The 19,608-nt window shown below is 39.9% G+C and overlaps 1 protein-coding gene across 1 annotated transcript in view; it reads right to left on the bottom strand.

The window, feature by feature from the left end:
- The window catches only part of nhej1 (nonhomologous end-joining factor 1), a 32,519-nt gene extending 18,098 nt beyond the window's left edge, over positions 1-14,421 (bottom strand). The window contains exons 1-5 of the mRNA XM_037696296.1: positions 14,416-14,421; positions 10,243-10,453; positions 8,942-9,157; positions 8,732-8,870; positions 8,527-8,585 (exon numbers count right to left, since the gene is read on the bottom strand). Of these exons, the coding sequence (XP_037552224.1) occupies positions 8,527-8,585; positions 8,732-8,870; positions 8,942-9,157; positions 10,243-10,431 (603 nt within the window). The 5' untranslated portion in view covers positions 10,432-10,453; positions 14,416-14,421. The remainder of the gene's footprint in view (positions 1-8,526; positions 8,586-8,731; positions 8,871-8,941; positions 9,158-10,242; positions 10,454-14,415) is intronic.
- Positions 14,422-19,608: the final 5,187 nt, after the last annotated feature.

Here is a 19,608-nt window from a genome sequence, read left to right on the forward strand (position 1 = left end):
ATCTTAGTGTATATATCTTAGTGTATATATCTTAGTGCATATATCTTAGTGCATATATCTTGGTGCACATCTTAGTGTATATATCTTAGTGCATATATCTTAGTGTATATATCTTGGTGCACATCTTAGTGTATATATCTTAGTGCATATATCTTAGTGTATATATCTTAGTGTATATGTCTTGGTGCACATCTTAGTGTATATATCTTAGTGTATATATCTTAGTGTATATATCTTGGTGCACATCTTAGTGTATATATCTTAGTGTATATATCTTAGTGCATATATCTTAGTGTATATATCTTAGTGTATATATCTTAGTGCATATATCTTAGTGCATATATCTTAGTGTATATATCTTAGTGTATATATCTTGGTGCACATCTTAGTGCATATATCTTAGTGCATATATCTTAGTGCATATATCTTAGTGTATATATCTTAGTGTATATATCTTGGTGCACATCTTAGTGTATATATCTTAGTGCATATCTTAGTGTATATATCTTAGTGCATATCTTAGTGTATATATCTTAGTTCCTTATTTGCCGTTTCTTTTTATACTTTGCCATTTTTGTGTGTAACTGGGACCCTGTGTACATAATTTCGTTCCACCTCATGTACCACGTGGTGAAAACGACAAAGTTAACAAAGCGGTGGTTTGACAAGATTTTTAAAATCCCAGCCTATTTTTGTGTACGCACCTTGGCCCCACGTTCATGATTAAATCTGCAGGAGTACACTTTAGATATGAAGATAGGCACATTTAGACCAATGTTTATAATGACTATTTATAAGGGATGTACGATATTATCGGCACGGTATCGTATCATGGTATATTAGCGATAAAGTTAAATATGGGAAAGTGTTACATCATTTTCAGCTCCCTTTCTGGCATCTGCATTTGGTAGCCAGCCAAACTGACAAAGACCATGCAGAATAATGTAGTGTTTTTATTCCACAGCAGAGAAAGCTATGTAGTCTCTGTAAGTAGGTCTAGGAGGGGGAAAAAATATCGGTATTGGTATCGGCCCAATAAGTTTTAACATATCGGCATATCGGCCAAACATCCAATATCATGCATCCCTACTATTTATCAAAAGAGTGGTTTTTAGATCCAGACATCCGGACTCACATTTTCTGTCAGGGGATTTCCTGCAGGTATCAAAATACAGCTTTAGAATAACTGAAACTTAACTGAGAAGAGTTCAAGTTGTCTGCGACGACTCGGATTGTTTGTGGAGGAACATTAGCTGCACGGCGCAAGAAAATTGAAAAGTCCTGCAAACATTCGGAGACATTTTGGAGACTCCCTCATAAATGCAGTTTCCCAACTAAACTCTCACAGCTGGCTTTTGTTCTTATTTTATTTTATATGTTAACTTTTTTAGAAACCAGGAAGTGCCTTCAAGTTCTCCTTCTCAAGGGAGACCCGGTCAAGACCAAGCACCACGACAAAGTTACAAGCCATTATTACAAATATTATCAAAAATAAATCAAACAAGTGGGAATAGAAACAAGAGCAATGCTCGGCTTCATAACAGCAGTTTACTTTCAGTTACAGACTTTATCAGAGGGTTAAACGCTCCCAAAGAGATAAAAGCTTCGAGCTTTAGTTTAGTCTGAAGGTTTTTCCAGGAACAAGGTCCAAAACAAAAATAAAAAAACAGGTGTTCTACCAAGTCCAGAAAACTTCCCGGGAAGGGGAGTCAACTGAAGAGCAATATCTCAGAACAGGTCTTTAAAAGTATTAAAAATAACCAAAATCAAAGGGGCGCTTAGCTAATACAGCTAAAAATATAACACTACTGTTGTCTTCTTTAGCTTATAGAAGGCCCAAGAAACCAGATGCTAAAGTACACAGTGATGTGGACTGTAGAATATGTGTTACAACAAGAACTAGAGAAATTGCATTTCCTGTGAAAATGCAAAGTGAATGCTTATTGCAGAACTTGCTGAAAAACAGCTGAAACTAGCTAAAAAATATGCAGTAAGTAGCTGAAATGGCAAGCCTAAATTAGCAGAAAAAAGTAGAAAGTACACATAATTGCTGAATTTGGTTTAAATAAGCAGAAATGAGCACAACATTTACTAAATTAGCTTTAAAAAAGCTTAAATTAGCAACAAGTAGCTGAAAAGGCAGAAAGAAGCTTATGCTACTAGAATGAAGTGGAAAGAGTTTAAATGGGCTAAAAACGTGGAATTAGCTGAAAAGGCTAAAAAAAAGGCATAAACGGCTAAATAGTAGCTGAAATAACTGAAACTAGCAGAAAAAAGCTGAAAGGAGCATAACAAGCTGAAATTAGTAGAAATAAGTTAATTAGGCTGAAAATAGCAGGAATTACCACGAAAATTTCAAATTTGTCTGAAAACAGCTGAAATTTGCTATAAAAAAAGGGTAGCTGAAAGGATAGAACAAACTTAAATTAGCAGAAGAAAGTATGAAGAACACATTTGCCCGATTAGGTTGAAAGAGGAAGAAATGAACACAAAAAAATGTGTAAAAAAAAAGCTGAAATTAGCAACAAAATAAACAGCTGAAAAGTAGCTAAAAAAGTGGAGAGCACAATTTTGCTGAATTAAGCTGAAAAAAGTTGAAATGAGTACAAAAAATGTGGAATTAGTTGAAAAAGCTAAAATTAGAATAACAACAGCTAAATGTTAGCTGAAAATAGCAGAAAAAGCTGAAACTTGCAGAAATAAGCGGAAAGGAGTATAACAAGCTGAAATTAGCAAAGAAGTTAGAAGAAGCACAAAAACGCTGTAGATAGCAGAAAGAAGCGGAAAGGAGCATAAAACAGCTGAAATTAGCTGAAAACGTTTAAATTTGCACAAAGAAGCTGAAGCAGAACAAAATGTGAAAGGAGCAGTAAAAGGCTGTAAACACAACTAAAGATTTGAAGGATGTAAAATGAGCTCAAATCATTTTCTATGAGGGAAAAAAAATGCCAGAAAAGGCGAAATATTTCAAAGAGCTAAAGTTGCACCAATACAAAAAGTCACAGCAGGATTGTCCTGAAAGAGCTGAACGTTTTGATTTATGATTTGTTGAAGTAGCTTGAAAACTACGGGACGAGAAAGATGCCGAAAAACATATGGAAGAAAAATGGATCACAATTGTGCGAACGCTTGATAAGTGTTCACACAATAAAAACCAGGTACACACACACACACACACACACACACACACACACACACACACACACACACACTCTCTAAATTTAGGTCCAAACAGAAGCTGATGTGATCCTGAAAGGATTTGACTTTTTTCGGCCTCCAGCTTTAGTCGGTGCCCAACTTAAACCCGAGTGTGTGTGTGTGTGTGTGTGTATCAGTGGGAAGCTCAGACTATTTCCACCCATGTAAATGTTGACCTGAGCTGGGCGGGGTGTTTGTGCGGTGACCCGGTGGGGAGGGACTCTGCGGGGAAAGCTGCAGGAGAAAATAAAAGCTGCAGCTCCTGTCATCATCCACTCTGTTCCTCTGTCCCTCTGCGCTTCACTCCCCTCGCTGTGGGAAAGGAAAACCACAAAGGGCACGCGCGCACACACTTGGTTAAGAAAAATCTAATTCTAAGGATATTTGCCTCCTCTGCTCTGTCGGCACATAACTAACCGGAAACGTCAAAAGCACGTTCATCTAGGACTCAAGAGACTGAAGCGAATGCGTTTGACAGAAACAGGATGACATCGTTCTACAGCTTTGACCAAAGAATCTGTAAAACGGACAGAGTTATAACAAGCGGTGTGTTTGCAAAGGTGGCGACTCAAAGTTGACAGAAAAATCGTCATTTTCCGTTTCCGTCTCACTCTGTTCCTAAAGAGAATCCCTATAAAAGCCATTCTTCAGCAATTTGGACGTCAAACTCACATCCCATGTAAATGTGCACAGCTTACAAATCTGTATTCTTGATCATGCACATTATTCCGCTGCTTACTTCCACCTGCAGTGTTGGCAGTCTGACCTTGGAAAACACAAAAATGACTAGAACTCAGAATGTTACAGATAATGAGCTAAAAGTTGGTGTGATAGTAGCTGACAAATATACGGAGCGTGTATGGAATTAGGGGGTAGCATTAGCTACATTGGATAACGAAAACAGTTTGTACAAATAGGTACTAACAAATCAGAATTATTAAATATAACTTGTGGGGTTCCACAGGGATCAGTGTTGGGCCCCAAAATATTTAATTTGTATATAAATGACATATTCAAAGTATCAAACCTGCTAAAATACATTATATGTTCAGATGATACTAGCAATTTCTGCACTGGAGAAAACATCCAACAACTCTCTGACGTGGTCACAACAGAAATGAAAAAAAACTAAAGCATTGGTTCAAAAACAATAAATTATCACTAAATTTAGATAAAACAAAATTCATGACATTTGGAAACCGCAATAAATAGGAAACCAATGCAATCAAAATAACTTTCGACAGTGTTGATTTAGAACGAATCCATGAAATCAAATTTCTGGGTGCCATATTGGATGATAAATTTTGCCAGAAACCACAGATCTGCAAAAGTAAAATCTAAACTAGACAAAAGTGTTGCTGATTTGAGGACAGTAGGATTTGTTCTGGACTACAAATCTCTGTTTATTTCATATAATACTCTAATTGTACCAGATTGGAGTTATTGTGTGGAAGTATGGGGCAATACATACAAAACAGACTTACAGCTGTACACAATACAAAAAAAGAAATCAATCAGACTGGATTAATGTTCAAAATATGAAACCGTCAACTTCCACACAATAGTCAAAAATGTTTTGTGACAGAGAAGGGGGTTATAATTTAATAGGAGAAGGAAATAAAAAAATTAAAAAAAACAGTGCATCAGAACAACCAAAAAGAGTTTTTGTAGATCTATGGAATGGATTAAATGATGAGCTCAAAGTACAAATATAAACCTGCTTAAAAAACTGTATAAAAATGAGCTTGTTGAAAAATATGTTGTATAGGATGGGCGTCTCAAAAACCAAAAATTATATTATTGGTATTAATAATGTGTAAATAATTGTACATTCAACGATGAGAATGTGAGGTTTAAGTGTCATTTAATGTGGGAAGTAGGGATTCACGATATTATCGGCATGGTATCGGCCGATATTAGCAATAAAGTTAAATATCGGACATTCCATCAAAATAACTCACCAATATAAAAGGGGCTGTTAATATATTGTATATCAGTGTGTGGGGCAGATCTATGGAATGGAATAAATGAGCAGTCAACCGCGGATAAACAAAACCTCACCCGCAGTCCATTCTACAAGCTTCGGTCAAAGCAAGGAAATACAGCCGCGACCAGCCGAGGGCAAAAGACATCACTCAGAAACTGATGGCATGTATTGCTCAGGATAACGAACCATTTTCATTCGTAGGATGTCGGATTCCAAAGACTTCTGGACTACGTTGAGCCTCGCTACATTGTCCCCAGTTGGAGATATTTTTCCGACGCAGCCTTCCCCGAGTTACAAGCCGTCATTTCCGACGTCATTGAGAAGCTAATAGCTGATAGCACTTGGTTGAGTTTGACCACAAACATTTGGACGTCAAGTGTTAGCCCCGTTAGCGTGATTAGTCTTACAGCACAATGGATAGACAAAAACTTTGAACTTAAAAAGGCTGTCCACAGCAGAGAAAGCTATTTAGTCTCTGTAAGTAGGTCCAGGGGAAAATATATTGGTATTGGCTAAATAAGCTTTAACATATTGGCATGTTGGATATCGGTAGGCCTGTCACGATAACAAATTTTGCTGGGCGATTAATTCTCTCAGAAATTATTGTGATAAACGATAATATTGTTTGAAATTTAGTAATTATTGTCAAATTCACGAAGAAATGTTGATTAATTTATTTTGTGTGTAGTACCTTTTTTTGACCACCGGATGGAAGTATAAGACTGTTTGAACCAAAGGATGGATAGAGAGGGAGCAAGCAGCATGTCTCTTTAAGAAAAGTGGGAGGTAGGCCCCTTGACGTGACATGTGTCTCTCTTTTTTTTTTTTTTACGGTTCTCAAAATGGCGAACGCTCGGTGTGGTTTGAACTCTTTAGCATAGCATTTTTCACACAAAGCTTATAATTATAAAAATTTTTTTTTTTAAATCAGTAAACAAGTTCTCAGCTTCTTTTTGCCGAGAAAAACAACTTTTTCAAGACACAGGTTTCAACTGTGAATTTTGGAGCTTCGACAAGACGGAGGTAAAATGGCATGTCAATTTGTCTTATTATTTTTATTTTGTTCTATCTTTTTTACTTTTTATTGTCTGTTCAAAATAAATAAAATACACACAAACAGACCTTTGGCATAAAACGTGGCTGACCAGACTTTTTAATTAACAAATATGTCCTTTAAGTATTCTCTTTTATAGTCTTTGCTGAGTGAAAACTCTGGCATAAATGGTAAAAGTTAAGGGTTCGTGGTGAGGCTGGGAGAAAGTGAGGACACAGCCAACAAGTGGTGATAACCATAGGTCAAAGTGCATGTAAATAAAGTGATGCTCCTTCTTATGGCAGGTCCTTTCAAGGTTCAAGATGTGTGCAAAAATGCTAGACAGAAATACATTAGGAACAAAGATTTAACCCGATCAAGAATCATCCGATTGTAGAAATCTGATATTTATACTTGATCAGGTGCGCGTTCAGAAAAGAGACTGACAAAATGAAGTACGGCTCCTGAGGACTAGCAGCGTGGAGTGTTAGGACTGTTGTCATGGAGACCGAGGCAGACAGAGACACAAACACAAAGCCGGTGAGTGCACAGAGGACACAGTCAGGCCCTACCCTGATAAATACTGCACACTCGTGCTAAACGCCTCTCTAAATGACACACAGCTCCGGCCGCCTTCTGATTCTCCGTTTGACGTGTCCCGGAGACATTTTTCCCCGAAACACATTTAATTCCAGGTTGGACTTTGCTCTAAGGGAGGCCTCAACGCAGTCCGGTGGAATTTGCCACGAGAGAGGCTTTGATGCACCGCAGCGTTCCTCCCTCTTTTTCTTCTTCTGTGGTTTCCACCTTCTCATCCAACAACAATCCCCCAAAAAGCAGAAAACCCGAGGCGGCACTGTGGCTCAGGTGCAACTCTCACACATTCTGGACCATCGACGCCAACTAACGGGCTTCTTTCCTGCCTGGATACGAATGCAATGACGCAGCTGATGAGTCCAAGTTAACCGTCTACCAGTGGTCACCCCTGCCATGTTTAAAAGAACACAAAAAATGAGACAACAACAAAAAAGTGCCTTATGGACAGGAAGTGGAACGACACAAAAACAGACTACCGTATTTTCCGCCATACACGTCGCACCGCCTTATAAGTCGCATCAGTCCAAATATGTCTAAAAAAAAGTGGAAAAACCCATAAATATGTCGCTTCGCCGTATACGTCGCGTCTATTATGGAGCATGCACGGGAGGACTTTAACAAGAATTTAACAAGATTAACACGTAAAAACAATTATTTGTTTGCTCGAAATTATAGGAAAGCTGTGTCTCGGTCTAACGTTTGCTTAATAAATGCACTTTGACAGACAAATCATCTGTATTTCAAAACCCGATTCGCGGAAGCGACGGGCACGCGCAGAGGGACTAGCCTCCGGATTTCTTTGAAATTTAACAAGATAACCACCTAAAACAATTATTTGTATGCTCAAAATTATAGCAAAGGTGCGTCTAAGTTGAACTTTTACTTAATAAATGCACTTTCATGGTCAAATTAGCTGCATTTTGCTGGGGCGGTGCAGTGAAATGAAGCTGATTTGACGGTTGCTCCAAGCAGCGAGCAGAACAAAGGTGGAATTTTATGGCAAGCCGATTGTGTCATTAATAGCTGGTGAAGATTCTCAGTCATCCAGGACGTTGTAAAGTCAAAATAGTTCAAGACAAAAGCAATAAAGTATAAAATAAAGTATAATAAATCAAGTCCAGTTGCTTTTGTCTTGAACTTTTTTGAATTTGTCATTATAGCCACTTTTACCTTTTACATGATACAACAGCGTGCCTTACTACTCTGCTGCCATCTAGTGGCTGAAAATGGTACTGTTCAATTTTTTTTTCCGTCGGAACGAATGAAATTTTTCGGCCTGTAAGTCGCAGGGCATGTAAATCATGCAAAATACCGCGACTTATACAGCGAAAAATATGGTATCCCTTAGCATGGACAAAAGAGTCGATGCTTAGTTGGAGGCTGCAACCTGCTGAACTCTGACCCTTGTCCATCAGAGGCTCTAAGGTGCAGAGAATCGGCACTGCCAGGTTTCTCAGAGTAATCCTCTCCGATGACCTCCAACACCAGCTCTCTTATCACGAGGGCACAAAGATGACTTCCCTGTCTGCAGAAACTAAAGCTTCCTCATATACATGTCAAAATGCTCAAAGTACTCACAGGACACTAAAAAGCATACATTTTGCAATTTATGTTGTACTTTTAACAACAATGTGAATGCTAGTTTGGAGAAAGGACAAAAGTGTGATCGTTTTGGTGGAGAAGGATTTCTAAACTGTTTCTAAGCTCTTACCTTTGCTATCAAGTTCTCTCTGTAGGTGAGCTTCTCAAAGACCTCCGTCTGCAGGCGCTCTGGGTTCAAACACACGCATATCATTAATCAGTAATCAGATAATCTGTGCTGCAACTGTTCGGTTCTGTCATGTCAAGTTATCCGAGGTTGTTCTGAAATGTTTCACGTTACACTCAGTCTAGTATTTTATCCTTTGTTCGATTACCTCTGCTGAGCGTGGCTCCGTTCTCTCTGTAGTCCTGAATCTCTGCATCCTTCCTGGAGAGCAGACCTCCCAGCTGCTCCACCTGCTGCTGCAGCAGGCGGCTTATCACCAGCAGAGGGCGCACGAGCTGAGCGCATGCCTGAGACGCACAGACACCGTTAGCAACGGCCTCGTTCGCTCGAACCCACCGCTACGCCGAGTGAGACGCACCAAAGCGACGGGGGCAGGTGTGCAGCGGAACTCCCAGTAGAACGGCAGACCTGCCAGCTCGCTCTTCAGCTTCACAGTGATGTTCCCGTTGTCCGGTCGGGTCAGGGAGATCTGAGCCTCGCCAGCAGCCAGGCCTCCTGACAGGCAGGGCTGCACCACCTCACACAGGTGGGAGAAGAAGGCTCCGACCGACGCTCGCAGACGCCGGTTCAACTCCTGGAGGAACACAGCGGGTCTGATCAGGATTAAATGACATATGAGAACCCCCCCCCCCCCACACACACACACACACACACTACAACACATGAGAGCTTTTTACTGCATACAGGCCACTTCTCAAAGGTTTTCATGTAAAGAGGAGCATAGTGTGCACACGACCTTAGTAAAAGTACACAGTACAGTGTGTACACAACTTTCGTAAAACTACACAGGTGAAAGTACACAGTATAGTGTGTACATGACCCTAGTAAAAATACACAGTATAGTGTGTACATGACCTTAGAAAAAGTACACAGTATAGTGTGTACAAGACCTTAGAAAAAGTACACAGTATAGTGGGTACAAGACCTTAGTAAAAGTACACAGTATAATATGAACATGACTTTAGAAAAATTATGCAGTATACTATGTATATGATTTTAGTAAAAGTAAACAGTATAGTATGTACAAGACCTTAGAAAAAGTACACAGTATAGTGTGTACAAGACCTTGGTAAAAGTACACAGTATAGTGAGTACAAGACCTTAGTAAAAATACACAGTATAGTGAGTACAAGACCTTAGTAAAAGTACACAGTATAGTGTGAACATGACCTAAGTAAAAGTATGCAGTATACTATGTATATGACTTTAGTAAAAGTGCACAGTATAGTGTACTAGACCTTAGTAAAAGTACACAGTAAAGTGTGTACTTGACCCTAGTAAAAATATACAGTATAGTGTGTACAAGACCTTAGAAAAAGTACACAGTATAGTGAGTACAAGACCTTAGTAAAAGTACACAGTATAGTGTGAACATGACCTTAGTAAAAGTACACAGTATACTATGTATATGACTTTAGTAAAAGTACACAGTATAGTGTACATTACCTTAATAAAAGTACACATTATAGTGTGTACACAGCCTTAGAATGACCCGGCCTTGTCAAGGTCAGTTTCATTAGCTTGTTGGTTTTGTCAGTTTCAAGTGATTTCAGGTACGTTTTCCTCTTTTTAACAACAAACTTAAGAGACAACTTGCTCCCTTACGAAAGGGAGCAAACACATTTGCTTGTGCCTGTGTCTTCGGAGTGTTGCAGGAACCTGCGCTCTGCTCTGGATGGCCGCTGCATTCATCCTCTCCTCCCATACACAGTGCATGTCTGTCAGCAACACGTGGTACGCTGCATCACCAAACCAGCTTTTCACGAGGAGCTGGCAGCCGCTGATGCTCACAGGATGCAAAGGCCGCCGGAGGAGAAGGTCTTCGGTAGGGTCGCCACCGGCCTCCATCACAGCAGCAAATGGAAAATTTCTGGAGGAAGAAGACACATCACCATGAACTTTTTGAGATGGTTCAACCCAGAGTTACACAACTTGTCACTGAGTCCAACGTTATAATAATGACAGGTTAAGATGCTTTAACTGTGGGACTGCTTACATGGTTGAGTGCACCATGTTCCACAAACACATCGGGTTATATCAAAATGAACATTGCATAAAAGTGCATTTAGATATACTCGTATTTTCCACTTGTGCTTACCTTCACACAAGGTTTCTGAGTATAGTATCAAACTAGAACGCACTGAAACTCTCGTAAATACATAAAAAAAATGACTGATTGGTTGTCAGAGCTCAGGAGGCATTTATACACCTGACACAACCCTCACGATTTACCAGGGCTTGGGACCTGCACAAGAGACCACCTAAAAACAATTATGTCTTTGCTCGACTTTATAGTAAAGACGTGTCTCAGTGTAACGTTTGCTTAATAAAAAGACTTTAACGGTCAAATATGTTGCATTTCAAACATATTCGATGCCTCGGTGCTCCGGGAGCAGGCAGAGGAAGGAAAAAGGAAGGAGGAACGTTGCGAGTTTCTTCGAAATTTAACAAGAAAAGCACCTAAAACAATTATTTGTTTGCTCGAAATTATGGCAAAGGTGTGTCTCCGTTGAACTTTTACTTAATAAATGCACTTTCATGGTCAAATTAGCTGCATTTTGTCAGGGCAGTGCAGATGGTTTGACAGATGTTCCAAGCAGCGAGCAGAACAAAGGTGGGGGGGGGGGGTACTGTGGCAAGCCAATTGTGTCATTAATAGCTGGTGAAGATTCTCAGTCATCCAAGACATGGTAAATTCAAAAAACTTCCAAGACAAAAACAATAAAGTATAAAGTATAATAAATAAAGTCCAGTTGTTTTGTCTTGAACTTTTTTGAATTTGTCATTATAGCCACATTTACCTATTACATGATACAACAGCATGCCTTACTGCTACTACTACTCTGCTGCCATCTAGTGGCTGAAAATGGTACTGTAAAAAAATTCAGTCAGAATTAATGAAAACGGTCATATCTCAGGCAAAAATTGGTTTATAAATGTGGGGAAAAAAATCCATAAATACGTCGCTTCGGCCTATAAGTCACAGGGCAAAAAAAAAGCGACTTATAGGCAGAAAAATTCAGTAATCAAATTTTGTGGAATATGTGCTTGGATGCTTTCAACAATCTGATTCCTTTCTTTCATAAAAGCGTCGTGAATTGGCAGCGTCTTTCCTGGGTTTTCAGTGTTTATTTGCTGCTTTTCCTGAAGCTCCTTCCGCCTGGAGGTCAGCTCCTCGTTTACGGCTCGCTCTTCATCAATCTTGACCACAGTAGCCGATCCATTTGCCTCAATCTCATATCGCAGCAGGTGGATCTCTTTAATGGACTGTCCCGTTCCGACACGTTCTGTCTCCAGGTCCAACTTCATTTCCCTGATCATTTTCTCGTGTTCCTCAAGAATCCTTTTATTATTCCTCACTTCAGTTTTGCCCGATTTTACAAATTAAAAAAAAAAAAACCTTAAGTTCCATTAGCACACTGACAGCCGCAAAACTGGTTGATCCACTCTGAGAAGGTGCTATTTATAAGACTGAGCTGAATACAGCGCCTCAGACTGAATAAGTCTTTCGGATGAAAAACGAAACGTTTCTACATTTTTTTTGTCGTTTTGCTTTGTTTTGTTTTTTGAATGTGCAGAGGACCAGAGTTAACATGTTTAGATTTTTTTTTCCTGGATTGAGCATGCATCAGGAGGTTTTGCTTTGTGTTAAATAAAAACTTTCAAAAGGTATAATCATTCCTCTCTTATTTTGCTTAATGTCATTTAACTCTGCATGTCATCCCTGAAGTTCCGATGCACAGAATCACAAGTCCAGGTGTGAACTGTGTCACAGAGTAAACACAATAAAAACATGCATTATCTGCAGCATTGCTCAGTAAATCCATCCATTATCTTTACCTGCTTCTTCCATTTTGGGTCACGGGGGTCGCCGGTGCCCATGTCCAGCAGTCACTGTGCGAGGGGCGGGGTACACCCTGGACGGGTCTCCAGTCCATCACATGGACACATAGAGACAAACGAGACAAACAACCATTCACTCTCTCACTCACACCTAGGGACAATTTAGTTACCAATCAGCCTAACATGCATGTTTTTGGTCTGTGGGAGGAAACCGGAGTACCCGGAGTAAGCCAAGCATGCACGGAGAGAACATGCAAACTCCACCCAGAAAGGCCCCCGAACTGGGATTTGAACCGGGGACCTGCTCGCTGAGAGGCAGCAGCTCTACCAGTTGCGCCACCGTGCTGCCACGGTTCAGTGTTCAGTAAAATTCAATTCAATTCAAATTCAATTCAAAAATACTTTATTAATCCCAAAAGGAAATTATTTGTTGTTGTAACTCGTTATCCTCATTTCATTAAGAAATGCTATAGATACTGATGGCTGTAGGCAAGAAGGATCTCTTGTAAAGGTCCATCCCACAGTGGATCCTAAGAAACTGGCTGCAGATACCGTCCAATCCGTCCACCCAGACTCGGCTGGCCTCTCGGTTCCCCCGGGCTGTAGGACCGCCCTAATGGTGGGCAGAACTCCTACCAGAGCGATGGCCACTCCTCCCAGCAGTCTGCCGAGCTCCTCGTTTCTGCGGACAGACAACTGTAGGTGCCGAGGGACGATCCTGTCCTTCCGCTGTCATGAGCCGTGTTTCCTGCTAGTTCCAGGATCTCAGTGGTCAGGTACTCCAGCAAAGCTGGCAGGTAGATGAGAATGCGTCCACAGAACATCCTTTTCAACTCAATTGAGATTTGGTGCTGTAGTTGAGATATTATTTGAGCTTTTGAGATGATAATCAGCTGCTGTTGGTTGTAGAAAACTGCCTCGTTGCCATGGTTACGCATCATAACAAATGTCCAAACCTAAAAAAGTTTCAGTAAAAATCCTTACAGCTGCACAGTGTCCGATACCAGAGGAAACATTCATCCAAAAAATGTGATTTACATCCAGAAAAAGAGGAATTAAAGTTTCCAAAAGCAAAATCTCAGAATGAAAGTAACAGAGCTGCTCCAACATGCAGCCACCTTGAGCGGCGCAATTCTAGAATATAATATAATATAATGGAACACTATTAATGTATTACAGAAAATATACGTACAGCAGGAATACTTAATGGTATTGTAGACCATGGCATTAGGTAATACATTCAGCAAGTACTTTTACTTTTAATACTTAAGTATTTTTAAAAGCAAGTACTTTTTGCTTAAGTAAAAACATTAATGTGGTACTTCAACTTTTACTAGAGTACATTTTTGTCTGTTTATTTGCACTTTTACTTAAGTACAGTGTTTGAGTACTTTCTCCACCACTGTCCCTGAGACTCAATGGGATTAACCTGAATAAATAAAAGGTTGAACGAATGAAAAATTGATTACGCTTTTGATGTCGTTCCGCCTGAATTCCAAGTGGATCTTTATTTGTTTTATATTAAACTAATCCCAGTAACGCTGTTCTGAGATCAGTCAGAGACGACGGTGAGGCGTTCACGGGCCGCCGGCCTGAACAGAGGAGGCAGACCGCAGGACGGCTCCCGATTTCGGATGAACAAACCCGGAATTTCTCGTCAGAAACACGGATTATGTTGTACTAGTTAACTCATACCGCAGTGGAAACATCAAACACAGCAAATCAGAGACTACATTATTATACAAACACTGAGCTAAACTGGTTACCTCAATTTAACCAACACACCGGATTAGGTTCAAAATCTCTCAACTTTTATATTTACATTTGTTTCAGTTTCGTAAAACCAAAGAAATTACGTTAATTTTAAATATTGCTACACCCATGTGTAGGTTTTTTTTTTTCATTCGGTAACTATTTCGCTCACATGTCAAGCAAATTTCTTGCAAAAAAATAAAAATCGTTTCAGTTTAAAATAGCAATCATACATACCTGCTGTTCGAGAAGTGGGAGCTAAAGTGGCTTTACGTTAGTCATTGTTGTTTAAAAAAAATAACCCAAATTTTTTTTTATTACAATGACTCATAAAAGGTCAACAGCGAAGTATGTATGTGTAAAAACAAAGTATTTAAAATACTAAAGTGTGCAACGAGCTTCATATGGAATTTTGCTCCATAGTTTTCGCTTGAAAAAAAATATTCCGGCACCGATGTGAAACACGAACGCACGCAAAAGGTTCCGCCTTACAAACGTCATACACAACATGTCACGTGATACATCGGTGTTTGGTTTAGAACCAATATTTGGAATAATTTCTGCTAGTTTCAGCTTTTTCTGCTATTTTAACTACTATGTAGCTGTTTTTGAATGCTCATTTGAGCTTTTTCAGCTAATTCCACATTTTGCACTCATTTAAACTTTTTTCTGCCTTTTTAGCTTCTTTTCAGCTGTTGTTTGTTTGTTTTGCTAATTTCAGCTTCTTTCAAATAATTTCCACTTGTGCTCATTTCTGCTTCCTTCAGCCTAACTGAGCAAGTGTGTTATTTCTGTTTTCTTCTGCTAATTTAAGCTTGTTCTACATTTCCAGCTACCATTTTGGCATTTTTAGCTAATTTCAGCTGTTTTCAGATAAATTCTACTTTTTGTGTTAATTTCTGCTACTTTCAGCCTAACTGACTTATTTCTACTTATTTCAGATTGTTCTGCTAATTTCAGCTTTTTCTACCAGTTTCATTATTGTCTGCTATTTCAGCTGCTATTTAGCTGTTTTATGCTAATTTTAGCTTTTTCAGCTAATTCCACTTTTTTTTAAGCTCATTTCAGCTCTTTATGCTTCTTTCTGGTTGTTTAAGCATTTTTCTGCCTTTTCAGCTACTTTTCAGCTGGTTTTTTTCACTGTTGTTGCTAATTTCTGCTTTTTTAGTCCTAATTTTTGTGCTAATTTCTGCTTATTTAGTCCTAATTCTATTGGTTCTTTCTGCTTTCCTTTGCTAATTTAGGCCTATTCTTCCATTTCGGGTACAATTCACCATGTTTTTAGCTAATTTTAGCTGTTTTTCTGCAAATTCTTCAGCAATAAGCATTCACACTGCATTTTCGCAGGAAATGCAATTTCTTTAGTGAAAATCTGGAGTGCTCCGCTATGAGTTCTCCTAATCTTCATGTGTTTCAAAGTAAATAGCAAGATTTCACAAAAGTACAGTGAACATATTGCATTCTATCCTAATGTGGGATGTATTTTCCAGGCAGCGCCTGAAGCGAGAAGGGGTTCTCTGCAGGCCAAAAGTGGGTGTTTCTGGCTAATAGGCGTTTGTCGGGGGCAAACACTAATTGACTAACAGTATTTGCTGCTCTTTAGTTAAGTTAGTCAACTCTTTTTTAAAACAAAAGGTTTCTAAGAACCAGCATTAAATCTACTGTCAAACACAAGAAGATTCTCTTTTGTTCTTGGTTGTAGGCTGCACCTGACACAGGTTGCCTTGAGTGTGGTCTGGGTACAATGAAATATGAAGCATCTGAAGCGAAACCTGTTCCCATTTGTCAAAAAGTCTGGTCTCAATTAAAGATCATGAGTCTTATGACGAGATAATGGCCCAAAACAAATGCTAAAAACAAAATGTTCTCTTTAGAAGTGTCTTCTATGAGATCAGATCTATGAAAGGAGCTGAAACATGGAGTAGGGTTGACCCTTAAAATGTGAGACAGCTGAGGAAGTTAACCAGTAAACAGAAATACCTGCTCCAGTTGCTGAAATCTTACAGAAACTGACAATCACTCACACTCATCTGCAGTGACTGCAGGTTGAACAAGACAATGTGAAGAAAGGCAACATCCTTTGTCCTAAGGCCAGTTTAGGAATCATTATTATTTTCTTTCTTTATGAATCGATTGTAACTATTTTTATATTTTTCAACAACCAAAATGGATTTTGTTTTTTAATGTTACAGCCAGGTATTTAAAAAAAAAAAAACATTTAGCGCTCCCCACTACCCAGTTATGTTGCTCTTATTTTGAAATGTAACCGGAAGTTCTGTGTTAGGAGTGGCGGAAAAAGAAGTTACGGAGACGCCGCTAATGTCGAACCGGTTAACACCATAGACATAATATGCCTGTGGTTAACACAATCTGCCAATAACGCCTTGTTTTTAGACATAATCAGAGCCCTATAAAGATATGTATAGGGCTCTCGACATAATGTGTCTGTGGGTAACACAAACGGCTTTTTATCGTTCAGCCTTTTTTTCTATCGTCCAATCAGATGTGGCCGGCCAGACACGCCTATTTTTCTATCGTCCAATCAGATGTGACCATCAGACACACCTATTTTCCTATAGTCCAATCAGATATGACCTCCCAGGATACACCTGGTCCAATCAGATGTGGCTCCCCAGATACGCCTTCGGAATTTGTCTGCAGAGATACCCAAAGAAATCATCTACTGTAATCACTAGATACAGCAATGACCGATGTCGCCTATTGGCGCTGACGAGCTGTAGGGCCGCCATCTTGGAACGGTCGACCGCTCCACTCAGTGTAACCTGTTTGACGGGAGCAATGAAGTATTTGCGCGTTTAATCAGTCATAGCTGAATACTAAACTCATTCTCACGATTTTTTCCTCTGTAAATCTTAGGAGTACAGCCATTAAAGCTGAACACATGGTTCAGTGTATTTAAATATTCTTGGTGGGGTTAACATTAACACTTATAAAATATTCTTATGACACGTTTGCAAAACACACAGTCACTGATATATTTACACACATTATAATTTCATTATCTTATCTTATCTATCTATGTGTGTGTATATATATATATATATATATATATATATATATATATATATATATATATATATCATCTCTATTATTTTTACTGTAGTTTATCATTGTCATTGTTTACTGTTATTCTTGTCTGTACTTTATCAGAGTCAGAGAGTCAGAGATTCTTTATTGTCATTCGCACCTCATGTGGTACATGTGGTGGAGCGAAATTATGTACACAGGGTCCCAGTTACATCCAACAATAAAATGTATAAGAAAAACAGTAATAACATCTAATATATGAACTAAGAAAAACATCAACTAAATATACACTAAGCACTCATAACATAAAAACATTGAACATCAAGCACAAACATGAACATGAGTCTGTGTGAGCGGATGTCAAGTCAAGTCAAGTCATATTTATTTATAGAGCACAATTTAAAACAGATAGACTGTTATCAAAGTGCTTGATGTGCAGGATGTGCACGCATGAACACATCAACATGAAACAGATCAGCAGCAACATGAAACAGATCTGCAGCAACATGATGTGGTTTTTCAGTGATTATTCTAGTTAGAGATTCATGAGTCTAACAGCCTCAGGGTAGAAGCTGTTCCTCAGTCTAGTGGTTCTACACTTAATGCTCCTCAACCTCCTTCCTGAGGGGAGTGGGGCAAAAAGTGTGTGTGCTGGGTGAGTGGGGTCCTTCATGATACAGGTGGCCCTCTTCCTGCATCTGGAGGTGTAGATGTCTGTGATGGTGGGGAGGCTGATTCCAACAGATTTCTGTGCAACCTTCACCACTCTCTGCAAAGCTTTCCTTTCTGCAGCTGTGCAGCCTCCATGCCACACATTGATGCTGGAGCACAGGATGCTCTCCACTGCACACCTGTAGAAGGAGGTGAGGACTGAGCTTCCCAGACCAGCTCGCCTCAGCTGTCTGAGGACGTAGAGTCTCTGGTGAGCTTTCTTGATCAGGCTGGTGGTGTTGTTGCTCCAGCTGAGGTTGTCATTCATGTGTACACCCAAGTACTTGTAGCTGGAGACCACTTCCATCGCAGATCCTCTTATGTTCAGGGGGGTGTAGATGTTTTTGTTCCTTCTGAAGTCCACAATCATCTCCTTTGTCTTATTCACATTGATGTGAAGGTTATTCTCTTTGCACCAGCTCTCCAGGTGTTCCACCTCTTGCCTGTAGCTGGACTCATCATTGTTTGTGATGCATCCCACCACCGCTGTATCATCTGCAAACTTTACAATGTGACAGCCTGGATGGGTAGCTGCACAATCATACGTGAGCAGAGTAAACAGGAGGGGGCTCAACACACATCCCTGAGGAGAGCCAGTGCTGAGGGTTATGGTGGAGGAGGAGAAGTTGTGGATCCTCACTAACTGTGGTCTGTTTGTTAAGAAGTCTAGGACCCAGTTGCAAATGGAGGGGCTTAGTTCTAGTGTGGATAGTTTGTCCATCAGGGTTTGGGGGATCATGGCGTTGAAGTCGGATGTGAAGTCCACAAAGAGCATACGGACGTAAGAGTTTTTCTGCTCCAGGTGGTTGAGCGCAGTGTGGACCACAGAGGAGATGGCATCCTCTGTTGATCGGTTCTCACGGATTGCATACTGATGAGGGTCCTCGTTGATGTTGATGGTTGTTTTGATGTGAGTCATGACCAGTTTTTCGAAGAATTTAGCGACTATCGGGGTGAGGGCTACTGGCTGATAGTCATTCAGACCAGTCACTGTAGAGCTTTTTGGGACTGGGATGATGGTGGCAGTCTTCAGGCAGGTGGGAACTGTCCCCAGGGTAAGTAAGGTGTTAAAGATGTCTGCCAGCACCTCACAGAGCTGATCAGCACATTCCTTCAACACTTTTCCGGGAAAGTTGTCTGGGCCAGTTGCTTTGTGAGGATTACATCTACACCTCCAGATGCAGGAAGAGGGCCACCTGCATCATGAAGGACCCCACTCACCCAGCACACACACTTTTTGCCCCACTCCCCTCAGGAAGGAGGTTAAGGAGCATTAAGTGTAGAACCACTAGACTGAGGAACAGCTTCTACCCTGAGGCTGTTAGACTCATGGATCTCTAACCAGAATAATCACTGTGAAAAACAATATCATGTTGCTTCTGATCTGTTTCATGTTGCTGCTGATCTGTTTCAATGTTGATGTGTTCATGCGTGCACATCCGCTCACACAGACTCATGTTCATGTTTGTGCTGATGTTCAATGTTTTATGTTATGAGTGCTTAGTGTATATTTAGTTGATGTTTTTCTTAGTTCATATTTTAGATGTTATTACTGTTTTTCTTATACATTTTATTGTTGGATGTAACTGGGACCCCGTGTACATAATTTCGCTCCACCACATGTACCACATGAGGTGCGAATGACAATAAAGAAACTCTGACTCTCTCTCT

Source organism: Nematolebias whitei, chromosome 23 (genome assembly GCF_014905685.2).
Source record: "Nematolebias whitei isolate Nwh7 chromosome 23, NemWhi1, whole genome shotgun sequence".
Classification (NCBI taxonomy): Eukaryota; Metazoa; Chordata; class Actinopteri; order Cyprinodontiformes; family Rivulidae; genus Nematolebias; species Nematolebias whitei.